Source organism: Neopsephotus bourkii, unplaced genomic scaffold, assembly GCF_033783945.1.
Source record: "Neopsephotus bourkii isolate Nb327-2 ecotype Australia unplaced genomic scaffold, CSIRO-AGI_Nbou_v1 NB_1589, whole genome shotgun sequence".
Lineage (NCBI taxonomy): Eukaryota > Metazoa > Chordata > Aves > Psittaciformes > Psittacidae > Neopsephotus > Neopsephotus bourkii.
In genome coordinates this window covers 842,298-855,461 of record NW_026902065.1, presented here as the reverse complement: position 1 = coordinate 855,461, position 13,164 = coordinate 842,298, and the positions used below count along the sequence as shown (strand labels likewise).

Sequence of the window (13,164 nt, the reverse complement as noted above, 5' to 3'; positions counted from 1 at the left end):
ACAGCATTCAGTTCTGCAGCAGAAAAGCACTCCTCACCAGTCTGAAAACCCAGAACAGCAACTCCCCCACCTGACAAAGGCCAAACACAGCATCTCTGGAAGACCTGTAACTCACAATTTGGACATGCATCATCTAACTTGATGCTGTGTTCTACTCTGACCAAACTCAACACATGTACACAGAGCAACACAGTTTAAACTAAAAGTTAACTCAAAGTTCTGCCTCCCAAAGCTTTTGCTTTATTCTCAGGTTAACCCATGGATACTAATCTCCAAGAGATTATATAAAAAAAGGCACTTACTTCTTTCCAGTCTGTGTCACGAGGCCTTGCAATAGGATCTACAGTGAGAAGTGAAAAGTTAAGAAGAGCAATCCATTTTGGTTTTAAGCAGCATTAATGCTACAGATATCCAGAGTCTTGTCAGAATTCAAAGAATCAAGAGATGAAAAATTTTTGGTCAATGCATTTTTCATAAAGATAAAAGTATATTAAAAAATATAAAAGCTCCAGGACCATTCAATAGGTAGCCTACTTGCACACCTATTCTACATAAAGCATCACCTCCAAAAGTTACTAAGCAGAGAAATCCCACAAACACTGTCCCATCTTTGATTTCTGACAGCACTTCCCCAATCACCTTATTTCCTCAATCTATTGTGAGAAATTATAGCAGAAATATCTCTTTACTTCCTAGTATCTGCAACAGCTGGTACACTAAGGTAGCAGGGGAAACAGGTGAAAACAAGGTAAGTCTGCACCACACAACAGGAAGAACTATGTGGTTCATCAGTAATGGCTCAGCAGATTGTCAACAGTTTTCCCAGCAGAAAACTCTGCATTCACATGAATTACACCTGACCATCTGTATGGTTAGCACCACAAATGACTGTGTTTGGTCATAGTGTTTAAGAATAAGAAGTGGTTGCCTGAGGAGCATCTTATCAAAATCTGTCAGACATAACCCCTCTGTTCACATGAGAATGTAACTACAAAAACATGTGTCTCAGTGTTACCTCGGAAATCTCGCAGATACATGAACCTCCACAGAAGCTGGTCATTTGTAGCTGTGTAAAGGTCATGGCAAACAGCAGAGAGAGAGATGAGTGAACGGACATCCAGAAGCCTGAAAATCCGAAGCTTGAGCTCAAGAGGCAGGACGACTAACCCAAACACATCTGGCAAGTTCAGAGCTACAAAGTAGAGAAACAGAAGCATTACATAAACAGTGCAGAGTTTATTTCTAAGGGCCCTAAAAGAAAGAACATTATAATCTTTCCCTTAAATCATTTCCCTTTGATGCCTGAGTTACACCAACTTTCTCAAAGCACTGATGTGAATTCTTGTAGAACAGATCTCTTGAAATTCTAAGTGCATTTAGAGTGCACAAAATAGGGCAGATGGCACTTTATACTGACTGCTATTGGCCACTAAGCCTCAGAAACATTCCACACATCTAACTATGTTTATGGGCTACAGAACAAAGGGATAGCTCACAAAAAAGAGAAAAGACCTGCCCAATTTCATGAGCCCACAGAAACCACATTAAATACAGAGCACATACTTCACATAAAACCTTCCCGCACTGAAGTCTAGAGGGAATTCTACTGAGTAATCTTTGAAGCTGAGAACTTTTATGGCAATACCTATGCAGAGAAAGCCTGGCATCCTACTGCTACACAAACACCAGCTTGGGTTACTTCCTACCATCCTTTCCAAACCCTCAATGACAGGTTACTGAGAAGACCGTTTCAAATATGATGCAATGTAAGTCTTTCTGCTTTGCCGAAGATACGGATCAAAACTACAGAACTACTGCCATGAAGTTATTGTGATGCGATTTTCTCACTGCTAAGTGTGAAAAACAGCCACTCCACTTCAGTCTCTCAAGTGAGACTAGAGCAATCAAAAATTAAAACCAGGAAATTACTACTATATTAATGTTTTCTAAGATACAAAGATTAATATAATTGCTTTAGAATGTATAGGTTACTTTATGATTACTATTTCTATCACTGCACAGCAGTTTCTAACACTCTTCCCTCAAGGCTTCAGACAGACCCCCTTCCTTCCATCCTCAAAAATTAAGTACCAGCCCAAACTGTAAATATGTTCTCTCACCTTGTCGGGCAGCAGCCAGAAGAGAGTAAACCAACTGGTCTTTAAAGAGACGGGATAATTTCTGCAGGTCTTTGTAAACACCTGCAACCTTTTCTGTCAAAGAAGAGAGGTAAAAAGCTTAACTTCAGGAGGCTGTAATGCAAAAATGATGTAAGAGAAGAAGAAGAATGGTTTTCTTACAAACAAAACTGTAACCTGCTTGTAATCTTGATGAGAACAGCTATGCAGTTAGAATGTAACTATCATGCAGTAAGTAATTCACTGACAAACTAGACAAGTTCCACAGTCAGTTGAGGCTTTCCTTTGGCCTTAAAAAGCACCATTAGAAGAAATACTTGAGTTCTTCAGAAACAAACCAACTCTTAAGCTGTCAGAGCTCCCTTTGTCAGATTTCAAAGCTCACGTGCAACATGTGCCTATGTTGTAAATGACTAAACTACTCAGTTTTCTGACAGGAAGGGTTTTCCACTCTGCTCTCTGAAGAAACTGGAGCCAGAAGACTCCATTGTTGTATCAGACACATTTCAGTGCTCAGTTAATTCTTCTAAAGCCTTTCAGCTAGGCTTGTACATCAGCAACTGGGGATACCCAGGACACAGTGTAGCACCCCGAGTCAGCCTCAACTGCCATAAAGCTGTTCACATACTTCAGAGAACAAAAGGCTATTCAGGCCTATGCTCACAAGGACCAACATCTATCTGCCCTTCTCTCCTTCCCCACCTTAGTTTTCCCTCTAATTTTGGCATTCTGGAGAGTGCTATGTGGTCAGCACACGTTTTTCTGACAAAAGAAGTATGTAAGTAACAATTATGGTGCCACAACAAGAGTGTAGGTACTATCAGCCTCTGAAGTCCTGAGCTGTCAGGCTTAAAGGGGGTATAATACAGCACTGCTGCCCCAGAGATTCACGTATGTGCTTAAGACCTCATAAATAAGCATATGGGCTAAAGGATGCCTCAGGCTTTGTGAGGTTCTGTCCTCACACTGCTAATCTAAGAAATTTAAACTGTTGTAACAACAAATGTAAAGGGATACAATCTGAATTCCTCTTATTACAAAGCTGTAATTAAGCTAAATGGCAATCACACTTTTATTCTTTTTTTTTTGCTGTTCTATACTGATTTTGTTCCTCTGCTGAAATATAATCTTATCCACTGTGTCACTTCTTTACTTTAGTTTACTTACTACAAGTATCACAGCTCAACCATACCTGGCTCCTGAAAGCAAACAAAGGATGCTGGCAATAGCTGTATTCTCTTAACACCTTTAATCTCTCTGTTGATTTTTAACGTTGCTGCAAATACAAGAAGAAAAGACATTTCAAAACATGAAACACATTGAGAGATGACAAAGACCACTTCACTAATGTCTTACTCTTTGGAGGTGTTCGACTTTGCTCCTTACCATATCCCCTCAGGAAAATACCCAATTAATAGCAAGCAGTTAGACAAATAATTCCAGAAAAACAAAATGGAACATAAAATAGCAGGGAATAAATAAAGACCTTGGTGACAGAAAATAAGCACAGTTCTACCACACGAGATGTAATACAGCTATAGAAGTTATACAGAAAGCCATTATTATAAGCCAGTCATTAAAGAAATATTAACTAAAGACTCAACAAACTTGCTGTATGAACACTACACGCATGGTAGCTGTAACACTGTCCTAAATCTAACCTTTACCGCCTAGGTTAAAACAGTTTGACCAGGATGTATACATGTTCTGAGAAAAACATATGTGCTCATACAAATTGGCACAATCACTTACAAATTTTACAAACAAACATAATGAATCTCATTTAGGATACCTTGACATTCAAATTAAGTCCCAGTTTAATACTGATTCTGCAGAAACACGGAATTTTTCTAATGCTCAATAAAATATGAAAATAGGGAAAAAGACAAAAACACCCCTCCAAGTGATATGGAAGTTGCTTCAAAAAAATAGACCACAGGTAAATTGTCAGTGTGCTACAGGAAAAATTAAAGCTAAAGAACAAATAGTCTGGAATTTGTTTATAAGTCTTGCAAAGAACATAAGAAAAGACAAAGTACTGTAGCTGGAACAAAGCTACTTTTAATATTTGGCAATGCATACTGAAGTTCCTATGAAATGAGACAAAAAGCAGATTTCTACCACATTGCAATGAAAAGGACAGCTGAATCCCCTAAGGACTGACCTGTTATGATTAGAGAAACAGTTAACACTGATACAGGAAATGCCATCAGCATTAGGAAGTGCCAGCTCTTGACCTCAGCAACAGTGATAATCAAGTTGCAGTTTTAAACAGAGTGCACAGAAACACATTTAAGTTTTCACTCACTAAACACTGGTGATATTGTGTACCCAGGATAAAAACTCAACTATCTTACCATTAACAGCAACAAGATCTCCCAAAGGCACACAAGTCAAACCAGCAGAACCTTCTTCACAAAGAGGATGTGTGTACTGTAGTTTATAGACACCATTCCCTCTCCATTTCTCTGGCATAGATACTGCCTTGGCTTCTGTCCCCTAAAAATGCAAAGGGATAACACACTGACACACTTTAGCCACATACCAAGGCTGAAGGGTTTAAAAAAAAGGAGGATTAAAAGTTAGGAAATACCACATTTATGCGTGCAATTCAACTCTTAAGTTTAGTCCCAATGCACATTACGACACAGACTATAATTACAACATATAAGCACGTATAGTGACAGGACAAGGGGGAATGGCTTTAAACTGAAAGAAGGCAGATTTAAATTGGACATTGGGAAAAAATTCTTTCCTGTGAGGGTGGTGAGACACTGGCACAGACTGCCCAGAGGAGCTATGGCTGACCTATTACTGGCAGTGGTCAAGGCCAGGTTGGATGGGGCTTGGAGCAACCTGGTGCAGTGGAAGGTGTCCCTGCCTGTGGCAGGGTCCAGAACTGGATGAGCTTTAAGGTCCCTTCCAATTCATCTGTGAATACATACTGTTTTCCCCAAAGTGACAGCAAACTTAAGGTGAATTTTAGAAATTTTCTGTCCTGTCCCAGTTTCTGACAGGAAAGGTTGTTCTACGAGCCCTCACACCTATTTATTTTCTGTCATACATTTCAGCATTCTGACAGCTTCCGCATGTACATTAATTTGCTGAATAAAACACATGTTGTTGCACCTTTTATGTGAAGCTTAGATGTGTGACAGGACTTCAAGAACCATAGCTTGAAATTAATTTGAACATCTGAGCAGACTGACAGTTTTTCCTTTCAATTTCAGTATGAAAAGGCTCAAATGGAACCACAGAGTGGGATAACAAAATCACAAGTACAAATTAAGACTCGATCTTTCCCCTGAAATCTGCAAAGCAATCATTTTTCCTACTGCTAAGCCTACTCAATGACAAGAAAATTCTTCCCAGTGGCAAATGTATTCTTCAGATAATGTTTCACGCTATGTGAATGCAATCAACTTAGCAGAATTTTTTAAACTGGTATTGGCCAATCAGACACCTAAAGCAACCCCCACATGTGCTTAGTTAGCCTCACTGCAAGAAAGGACACAAGAATTTAAACACCTTATCTGAGACAAAGTCTTTTTTTGCTATGATTCTATGATATTCAGGCATACATTAGCAAACATACAATTCAAATCTGAAAACTTAAGGGGAGAAGGTGAATTTATACATGGTAACAGAGGTACTGCCATAGATGCTCAAATACAACACCTCTGTAAGTTATTGGAACCAAAGCCTAAGTTAACACAGGTAGTGGGGTTGGAACTAGATCATCTCTAAGGTCCCTTCCAACCTAAACCATTCTTATGATTCTGTGACATATAAAGACAGAAGCAGATCTTCAGATGCATCTTGTGAAATACCATGGGAATGTGTGATACAACTTTCATATACTGACCAAGAAACTTCCTGTTTGGTTCCACACCTACCTGAGGGACGTAGCCCGTCTCCATCATGAGAAGGTGTAGTAGAACGATCAAGGCATCAGTGGCACTGGTACACTCAGCAGAAAGATAGAGCATCTCCAAGGAGTGTGGTATTTCACCATCAGCAGCTTCACTGCACAGCATGGGTTCGGAGGGATAGGAACCTGTACCTTCTTCCAAGTCAACATCTTCTGGGACTAATCCTGAAGGAAATTCTAGGCTGGATCCTGCCTTCAAGGGAAAGAAAAACATACCTCTGTTCAGAAAATTGTATCTATATACATCAACATTACTAGTCTTCTTATTCCAGTCCACACAGGCACCAAGTCTCCTGTACTGATTTCCCATACATATTGAAGAGATTCATTACACCTTCATTTTCTCATATCCCAGTTGGAGACCAGGATTATACAAATAGCCTCCCTGACTTTTGATATTTATAATGCAAGCCCTCCATAAAAGTCTGTCATGTTATTGCATTATACTACATGAAGAGAAAGTGATAATAACGTATTAAACCTTCATTAGAATTTTTACAACATGCACAGGAGCAATTTACTCACTACAGTATCATTTATTTAAATTTAGCCAACATGTATGGCAAGTAACCAAAATAATAACTTGGGCTGCGCAGAAACACAACAGGCCTAAATAGCTGGGAAAAAAAAAAAAGTAATCACTGGAGTGATTTCATCGTGGCTTCCTTCTGTACTAAATCATACCATATTATCACATTAACTGATAAAACCACCCACAGACACAAAAAGAAGTGGTGAATGAAAAACGTAAGTAGATATACCTAACCAAAGGGTCATGAAAAAAACTGTCTAAAGGAACTGTAGCTATTTCTACCCTACATAAATGCTCAGTGGCACAAGACACCCTTATGAGCCTGGCATGGCCAATCCACCCGTGGAACTTTCTTTTTCATTAACAGCAAAGCACACAGCCCCAGTTAAACAGATTTTCAGACTTCCAGAGCTCTTCTACAATGACAGTTGCTTTGAAACTTTCTTGCCATCATCAACTATAATTTTGAAGGAAGATGTCAGAATCTTTCAGCTAAATAAATACGGAACATACACAGTCAAATAACTGGCTATGTATACACAGCGTACATAGCCAAAAAACTGGCAATGTATCAGACAAGTATAAAGAGCCAATACTCTGAAGATCTTCTCTACTGTCAGCAACTGACACAGAGATAACTTCTTTTTTTTGCCTTGTGTTGACAGTTCAATTCTTATCTACTTACCCTCTCATCACTCTTTTGAACTTCCACCTGAGCTTTCTGGTGGTCAGACTGCTCATTCTGCCCTTCCTTTGGCCTGCTGGCCTGACTCTGGTTGGATGGCTCATGACCATTCTGAAGTGGGTGGGAAGTAGACGAAGGAGGTAGATTGGGCTGTCCATCTGCTTCTTCTAGTAGCAAGCATATCAAATCACCAGAAACAATCCCATATGAAGCTAATGTTTTCTCATTTTCTGTGAGAGCGTCTTTTCTGTTCAATGTTATTGAAAACCTGGTATCTGGACTGCAAAATGAAAAGGTAAGGAAACATAAGGACTGCACCTGGGTAACTGCACAGATGTATAGTTAGAAATGCATACTGCATACTACAACAGTATTATGCCATGAGTTTTAATCCATTAATAATCAGCCATATATTAAAGAAAGAGTGAAAAAAAATACAGTATTTAATTATGTTTTTCTCCAAGCACATTTTAAGTAGCTGTAGCTGCTTAGTAGGTATAACTTCACTTATAGCAACTGTTTATAAAACAGTTACAAAGGAAAGCAAACAAGTGCCGTCCAAATTAGAAGGTATCACACCTGGCAAAACGAGCTTTAAATAAACTACTGGCTGAGTCTATTTAAAAACAAGAGTGTTGCAGACTCGACCACCCTGCTTTTTCATTAAGCAAAACATTCATTTCGAAGGGCCGGAATGCTAGTTACAATTGAGGGCAATAAGATGCTTCAGAGTAAGCACAATAAAACCAAACAGAAACAAAACTGGCTAGCACAGAAGCAGTTATCCAGTATCAGCTATGTAACACACCCACTGTGGCAAAACAAGCAGTTAACTTCAGATCTCCCCTGTCCACGCTGTTGTGCGGCACAGTGCGGTGCTACCAGTGTGTTTCAATAGTGAAGCATTAGCACATCACACCCCATCAAAGGTGAGGTTCTCCCAAAGCAAGTTTCGCTTTCTATCCCTGCAGCGAACGGTCATGACGCAAACCACACCTCAGGCAGTGGAGACCCGATCAGCAACCCCAAGAACAGGGCAAAACGTCCAGCTGGGCTTGCTTATAACCCCCGCGATGGGCTGCCCATAACCCGGGCACTGCCCCGGTGCCCCTCGGCGGGACACCGCACACAGGCCCCACCGCCTGCACCCGCCCTGCAGGGGGCAGCACCGCCACCACCACACCCCCCCCGCCCAACGCGTGGTACGGCCCTGCCAGGCCAAGCCCCGCTTGCGCGGGGCCACAGCCTTCCCCACACACTTTTCCCTCTCATTCCCCCCCCACCACCACCACCCCGACCTGGTTCGCTCCGCACGTTACCTGTACCCCCAGGCAGGCAGCAGGGTCTGACGCAGCTGCGCGCGCAGCTCCCCCAGCGTTGGCTCCGCCCCCTCTATTTTCAGTGGCGCCGTTTGCCTCTGCATTCGCACACGAAGCTTCATAGCGGCGGCGACAAGGGGGGCTCCCGCCTCACTCCCTTAAACCAGGCCCCACCGGAAGGCGGTGGCGGTGGTGGCGGCGCAAGGGCTGCCGGGGCGTGCCGGTGTTTTGGTTAGCGCGGCACCGCCCCCAGCCGGCACCGCCCCCGGGGCGCGTGGCTGTCGAGCCAGCGCGCCGCTGGCCGCGCGCACGATCGCTGCCTCGGCGCGCCGCGTCCTGGCCTGCGCGGCGGCCCTGCCCCGCAGCGATCGATGATTGGGTGCTCGGGCTGTACCGCGCATGCGCTGGGAAGGGGGTTGTTTGTGCGCTGCCCTTTCCGGTTGCTTAACTTCGTGTGTGTCGTTTGGGGGTTATTGCTCCTTTTCGCCTCTGTTACTGAGGTGTTTTTACTGCTGTAGCTTAGTAGTGGTCTCCTCCCTTCAGCAGTTTATCCCTGCCGTGCCTGGAAGGGGATGGACACTGGCGAGAGTGGTTTCTGCGGGCTGTTTGCCTGCCGCCATGTGGTGTGGAGGGGTTCGGTTGGGCTTCCCTTACCTCTTATTCTAAAACATGCTGAGAGAGCGTTCTGCTGGCTGGTCCTTAAACAGATGGAGAAGGTTATGGAAACGTGCTAGGGGAAGGGATGAAGGATGCTGCCCTCAAAAGCGTTTAGTTTTGTAAAGGGGTGTGGGTTTTTTTTTAAGGCGGATGGCTGAATTGGCATCTTGGGGTAATGTTTTAGTGCATGCGGTTAAATAGTCTCGCCAAAAATACCAAGTGGTGCAGTCAAGATTACTGGTGGTAGTTCCCCTTTATCTGTCACACTTGGGGGGGGGGGGGGGAAGTCCCTTTCCACATCTTAGGTCTTTTAAAAAGTATATTCAGCTTCACCTAGAAAGACACATTTTGCAGCCGTGTCATGTCATGTGGGGAGGAAACGTAAAAGGTGTGATTTATTAGTTTTTACTTCACGAATTCTGTTAAATTTTAGAGAACAGTGAATTTGGATGTAACTTCAGAGCAATGGTTAGTTCATCTTGGTTTACTTGCTAATCATACAGCTCATACAAGGAATAGTAGAAGAAATAAGGTGCAGGAAAACTGGGGTTCTTTCTATGAATATTGTACTAAATATGTAAAGTGAACTTGAAAGACCTGTCTTACACAGCTACCCCCAAGTATAACTGCTCATTATGACACTATTCATTGATTATACCTACATTTGTAAAAACAGCCCTATCTGTGTCCCTTCAGCACTTACAGGGCCAGTCAGAAAAAGGAGACTGAAATAACAAAATTATGTTCTGGGCTACAGGTGAAATCACCTTAATGTCACCTGAACGTGGTCATCCAACCCGCCTAAATGTGGTTGCTAAACTTCAGTTCACTTTGACAGCACTGGTTTGCTGTCAGATAAGTCTCAAACTGAAGGGCAAGAATGGTTTGGTTTCCACACATCAAATCAATGAAAGGCAAAGGCTAGTATTGATGAAGGTAATGAAAGGAAAGGCAAAGGGCCTACTGAGATGCAATAACACTCTTTGGGTAATGGAAGAGCTGATGCTCATTACAGTCAGCTTGGTGTTAGGTACCAGGCCCTCAGCTGTGAGCATTAAACCAAGAGATTTCCCAAGAAGCTTGTGTGGCTGTTGCCAGTACCCCTTTTAAGAAGTGCTTATGCAGTCTTCATCAAATGGGGCCACATCCTGGATAAATCTGAAAGAGTAAGTTGCTGAGTTGCTGTTGCGGGGCGGGGGGGGCGGGGGGGGGGGAGGGGAAGGAATTGGCAAAGGCAAGGATAAAGAGGCTAGAAAGGAGGAGAACACATGAGAAGGCATCAAGAACATAAGAACATTGTGTCTGTCAGAATTGCTCTCCTCTTTCTTGAAGAGGGTTGAGTCCAGTGAGTCATGCTGCTGCTTCAGCATCATGACCGTTATCCAATAGCTGCGGATGCCTCACTATTTTGTCCTTCAGTGTCACCCGTCCCAGCCACCTTCTAGCATTCTCACTGTCACCAGGGCAGCCTAGACTGCACTGTTTAGGAAGGGTGGAGAAGGCTTCCCTAGTATGAGAAATGTTCCTGGGTGCAGTTGTGGTATTTCCAGCTGAAACACTATTTCAGTATCTTGCACAAGCTAAAGCAATTGCCTGAAACAAAATAGTTCCGTTTCTCAGGAGCTAGCTATAGTAGTTATTACTAGGTAACCAGCTACACCAATAGCCATTTCTGATGGCATTCTGCCAATTTTCCCTTTGAATTCTATGAATCATGTATCAGTGTAAGGTTTAGGCATACTCTCTGCAGAACAGTAACTATTAAATAGGAGAACACCTGTGAAACAGTCATGATGACAGGCTAAAACATTTTCCACAGCTTTCAAGTTTGTCTGTACAAATTTCAGATAAGCTGGTATTATTATGTATTTCCTTACATATCTTTCTTAAAGAGCTGTTATTTGATGAGCAATATTTTTCTCCACCTTTTTCATTTTGTTTCAATCTGCAGGCAGGAGACTTCCAATGGCCATGTATAAATTTGACCTCAGGCTGGGAAGACCACTGAGTCAAAATAGTACAGGAAACCTGTGTGCTTGCAAGCTTGAAGAAGTGGTTCTATTCAGAAGAATTTTGACTTTCAGCATAGTTCACCCATATCAGAAATTGTGAATTATTTTTAAGTCTGATTCATTAAAATAATACACAGTATGATAACTAAGGAAAACTGGCTATAAGTAGCTCAGAATGGTTGTTAAAGACTATTGGTTGAGTTAAATACTCAAACTACTTTATTGAGGGTTTTTCTTCCCTACATGGTCTATGTAAAACACAAGCAATAGGATCCATTCCATCAAAGAAGGAAAACCCTATTGATAGCCCTGGTGGTTTCTCTTGAGAAATTTGGAATTTAATATAGTTGGAGTCCTGCTGACCTGCAGTCAACTTCCCATGGTAGAGAACTATAAAAAGTAAAGGTCTCTGCTTCAGTTATATATCTCATGGAATTATTTCCTTTTTTTTTCCTGAAAACTGAGTGTGGACCTTTTCCATTATTTTTCTTTCTGTATTTGCCACTATAAAGAGTGTGTTTTATAATGCATCTAAATAAATACATATGTGCATATATTAACCTTTAGGATACTCATATTACGAATGACTAGAGTCACACTGGAAGATGTGAGAGGTGGTGGAATGAGAAGGCTGGAGCATCATCAGGAGATCTGTGAAAATCTGAAGTACCATTTTAAGTGTGCCAGTGGGGGAGGAGTTTCAAATCAAGCGCAGTGGAAAGAACCTCCTAACTTCTTGCAGCTTGATGGTGGTCAACTTTATTCCTAAAAGACATTTTAAAGCACATTATGCTAGTGTTCTGTGGCTAACGTATTTAGTGGAGCTCTGCTTTACACCATCTCGGATGTTCTAAGGGTCTAAAGAGGACCCTTAAGTGGTGTCTGAAGTTTGCTAACGTGGCTTTTGACTTCTCTGTTTCTGATGAAAACCTTGAGCGTCATATGGAGCAAAGGGCCTTTCAGGGTGTTTTTTTTTAAGGATTTGCCAGACTGCTTCAGACCTTTTTAGCTACCACCATGTTTTCTTTAATTTACATGTTTCTTTATATATATAAAGTATTTAATTGCTGAGTTGTGTGCAGTTGTGTCTTTGAAATGACATATCAAAAAGTTTTATACCTTTGCATTAGCAGCACAAAATCAAATTTCTCTGTGTAGTAAAAAGAGGCTCCATCCACGGAGGAGGATTCTCAGAGGAAGATTTCCTATGTCTTGTGATGAACAAAATGGGTCGGGAGGATTTTCTTAGTGAGATTACTGCATCCGCCTTCTAGGAATCTGTGGTGACCTATGACAGGACTGCAATTTATGTAAAACCAGGATAGGAGTTGCATAGGTTGAGAGAGTGCTTCATGCTGCTGCCACCTTCATGAAAGTAACTGAATGTGTACATTCAGTTGTACAAGTGCCTAATGAGTGAGCCAAACAGATGGAAGCAGAGAAGAAAGCTTAGAATAGATATACACAAATGATGGACTCCAGTCTGAATCTGGGTAGATCCCAGACAAGTAATGCATGCTGCATTCCTTCCCAAGGTCTTGATGTTTCTTAAGTCTTCCCCTGTCTCTTGGGGACCAGCTAAGAGCACCCTTACTATTCTTGAACGTGAGGGCAGTGTGCAGAAGAACATTGATTATTTTTTTGCTAAATGGACTTTGGTAAAGATGAATGTAGTAGTCCTGGCTCAGGTGCTCTGATAGGGCAGTTACAGAGGTCAGCAACATTAACTCAATGGATCCAAATAGTGGAAAGTGGGTTTTTCTCCACCAGTTCATCAGACAACTGCCTCCCAACAGAGTTATCCATTGTTAATGGATTCTGTTTAGGCTCTGGAGCTATGTTGTTTCACAGACTAGCACAGATTAAAGTTCTCTGCCAACTCTACTCCAA

General features: G+C 41.9%; 1 protein-coding gene across 4 annotated transcripts in view; it reads right to left on the bottom strand.

The window, feature by feature from the left end:
• Positions 1-8,866, bottom strand: part of FBXO7 (F-box protein 7) — a 52,289-nt gene extending 43,423 nt beyond the window's left edge. For 3 of the 4 annotated variants that reach the window (XR_009728268.1, XM_061371806.1, XM_061371808.1), the window contains exons 1-8: positions 8,606-8,866; positions 7,287-7,566; positions 6,035-6,262; positions 4,496-4,637; positions 3,331-3,414; positions 2,121-2,213; positions 1,016-1,192; positions 303-340 (exon numbers count right to left, since the gene is read on the bottom strand). Coding sequence is in view for 3 of the 4 variants with exons in the window: in XM_061371806.1 (XP_061227790.1) it covers positions 303-340; positions 1,016-1,192; positions 2,121-2,213; positions 3,331-3,414; positions 4,496-4,637; positions 6,035-6,262; positions 7,287-7,566; positions 8,606-8,727 (1,164 nt within the window). In the remaining variant the exon portion in view is untranslated. The remainder of the gene's footprint in view (positions 1-302; positions 341-1,015; positions 1,193-2,120; positions 2,214-3,330; positions 3,415-4,495; positions 4,638-6,034; positions 6,263-7,286; positions 7,567-8,605) is intronic. The other variant, XM_061371805.1, reaches the window with a different exon arrangement.
• Positions 8,867-13,164: the final 4,298 nt, after the last annotated feature.